At 32.7% G+C, this 2,377-nt stretch overlaps 1 protein-coding gene across 1 annotated transcript; it reads left to right on the top strand.

The window, feature by feature from the left end:
* Nucleotides 296-2,377, top strand: LOC18599100 (late embryogenesis abundant protein D-113). Its single transcript, XM_007028922.2, has 2 exons — nucleotides 296-458; nucleotides 1,680-2,377. The coding sequence occupies exons 1-2, from the start codon at nucleotides 372-374 to the stop codon at nucleotides 2,091-2,093; spliced, it is 501 nt and encodes a 166-aa protein (XP_007028984.2). The 5' UTR covers nucleotides 296-371; the 3' UTR covers nucleotides 2,094-2,377.

Here is a 2,377-nt window from a genome sequence, read left to right as displayed (position 1 = left end):
AAATTAGTTAACTATTTTATACAAATGGATGACGAAGTAACTCACAATCTCCAATTCTGCGTCGTTAAGATAAGCAGGCCGCACGCGGCCACAGCCGCTACCGGCTTCGTGTCGCCACCTTATCTTGTCTTGATAAAACTTTCTAAAACTGCCAAAGCCTTATACTTTGCCACATGGTTGAAACGTGTCAGAAGTTGAACGATCAAGAGGACGCACCTGTCACAATTTCAACACGTAGCGACTTCGAACCTAGCTTTTGGGTCCTATATAAGGAGATAATGAAATAGCTTTTCTCATCAGTGAGCACTGTTTTTAGACTTAAACCCTAAACCCCGTTAGCTTTGGAGAGAAGAAATAAGAGTAGTAGAAAGATGCAGTCAATGAAGGAAACAGCTGCCAATGCAGGGGCCTCTGCTGAGGCTGGCTTGGAGAAGGCCAAGGCCTCCGTGCAGGAAAAGGTTTATAATCATTTGATTTTTTCATTTTTCCCCTTCAAAGGGTTTGCTATTTAGTGCTTATAAAGGCTTTTCTTATTTTATTTTGCAAAGTAATTTCATTTAATACATCAAAGATCATTACCATATTGTCAATTGAAGGCTTTATCAGATTAATTATTGAGTGTCTTAAAAACATTCATAGTGTTGACAAATGTAATGTGAAAGTCTATATATTTTATTTGATGGACTATTATCACTACATTCAGGGCCGGTCTTTGGGTAAAACCACCCAAACAAGGATTTTAGACCCCATTTTAGATAGGCTTTATAATTTTATAATATAATTTATTATATTAAAATATATAAAATTAAAAATATAAAATAATTAATAATCAATAAAATTATTTGTTTTCTCACTTCCTTAATTATATCTAATAAATCTCAATTTTTTTATCATTTTTTAATTTTTAAAATATTATATTATTTTCAATCAACTAACGATTATACGTATTTAATTATCTCTAATAATTTTTTTTTATTTTTTTATTTTCAATCAACATATTTAATGATTTTTAACAACTATTTTTTTCTATATATAAAATCAATTATTTTCTTTTCAATGCATAATATCTACTTTTAATTTTTTTTTTCTCATTTGCTCTTTCTTCCTTCTTCCTTTAACTTCAACTTTCCTCTAAAAATACACAAGAAATCTATTATGTTATTATCTTTATAAAACCGTGAACTTTATTTGCGAGTTGTAATAAATATTCAACAATTAAATACTATTATTCTAATATTTATAAATTTTTTACTTTAATTTTTAATTTATATTATATTGTTATATTGTCTTTATTTTATATAATAATTTATTTATTTAAATTAAAAATTTTGATTGTTGATTTTGAATTAGCTATTTAAAAAATATAAAAATTTTATATCTCAAAATGTTAAAATAATAAAAATTTAATAATTTTTTTAATTTCAATAAAAGAAATCTTATTAAATATTTCGCTTTAGATGTTTGAACTTATTGAGTAGCCTCTGACTACATTTGCCTTCACTTTAGATAGACCATAACATTATAATTGTCTTCAATATTAATAAGTGCATAGATCGTTGGCATTTGCATTGATGTCTTTATCCAATTAAGAATTTCAATGCAAGAATATTAATTTGCATTCACCGGAGTGCTTATTGAACTCTAATCTAAATGTGCAATTATTGGTGGACAAAATGAAGACCATAAACCCTAATGAGAAAGAGATGGCGAGAGAGAGGAAGGAAGAGAGAAAAGAACTTGCAGAGCAGATGAAACAAGAGGCCCGGGATCAAACCGCAACAGCTAGGCAAGCTGGTGGTGGCTACACCACGGGTGGCGGGTACAATAGAGGCGACGCTCGTGGCTACACTGCCACGGGTACTGGCAATGACGCGGGCAGGAATGTTGGCTTCGGTGACAACGTTGGCTATGATGGCAATGTTGGCTATGCTGGAGACACAACAGGTGGTTACGCTTATTCGACAACTGGGAGCCAAGATTACCGAAGTGGGGAATACGAGGGTAGGAACTGGGAGGAGCGGGAGCCTAACAATGCTGCAGGGACGACTAGAAGGAACACCCGCTTGGCTGGGGATGATCCATATGGACCCTAATGGGTGAGTTTTTGTGCTCTGAATGAAGACTTAGAAAGTCAGTTTGTGCTTTGTCGTATGGGAGTTGGACGTTGTTTGGTTTTCCCTGTTTTTCTTTTGTTGGTAAGTAGAGAGTCAAGAGTCAAGGATGTGTTTTCAGCTTGGTTTTCTTTTTTTTCTCATTTTGGGTTCCTCCTGTTGTTGAGGCTGAATGTAATGTCTTCTTTCAGAGCAGTTATATATACATATATATATATATAAATCAATAAAGTTGGGAATAATTAGAAAAAAAAACACGTTTCAGT

Source organism: Theobroma cacao, chromosome 5, assembly GCF_000208745.1.
Source record: "Theobroma cacao cultivar B97-61/B2 chromosome 5, Criollo_cocoa_genome_V2, whole genome shotgun sequence".
Lineage (NCBI taxonomy): Eukaryota > Viridiplantae > Streptophyta > Magnoliopsida > Malvales > Malvaceae > Theobroma > Theobroma cacao.
Note: the sequence above shows the minus strand (reverse complement) of the source record. Positions and strands in the feature narration are given on the sequence as shown.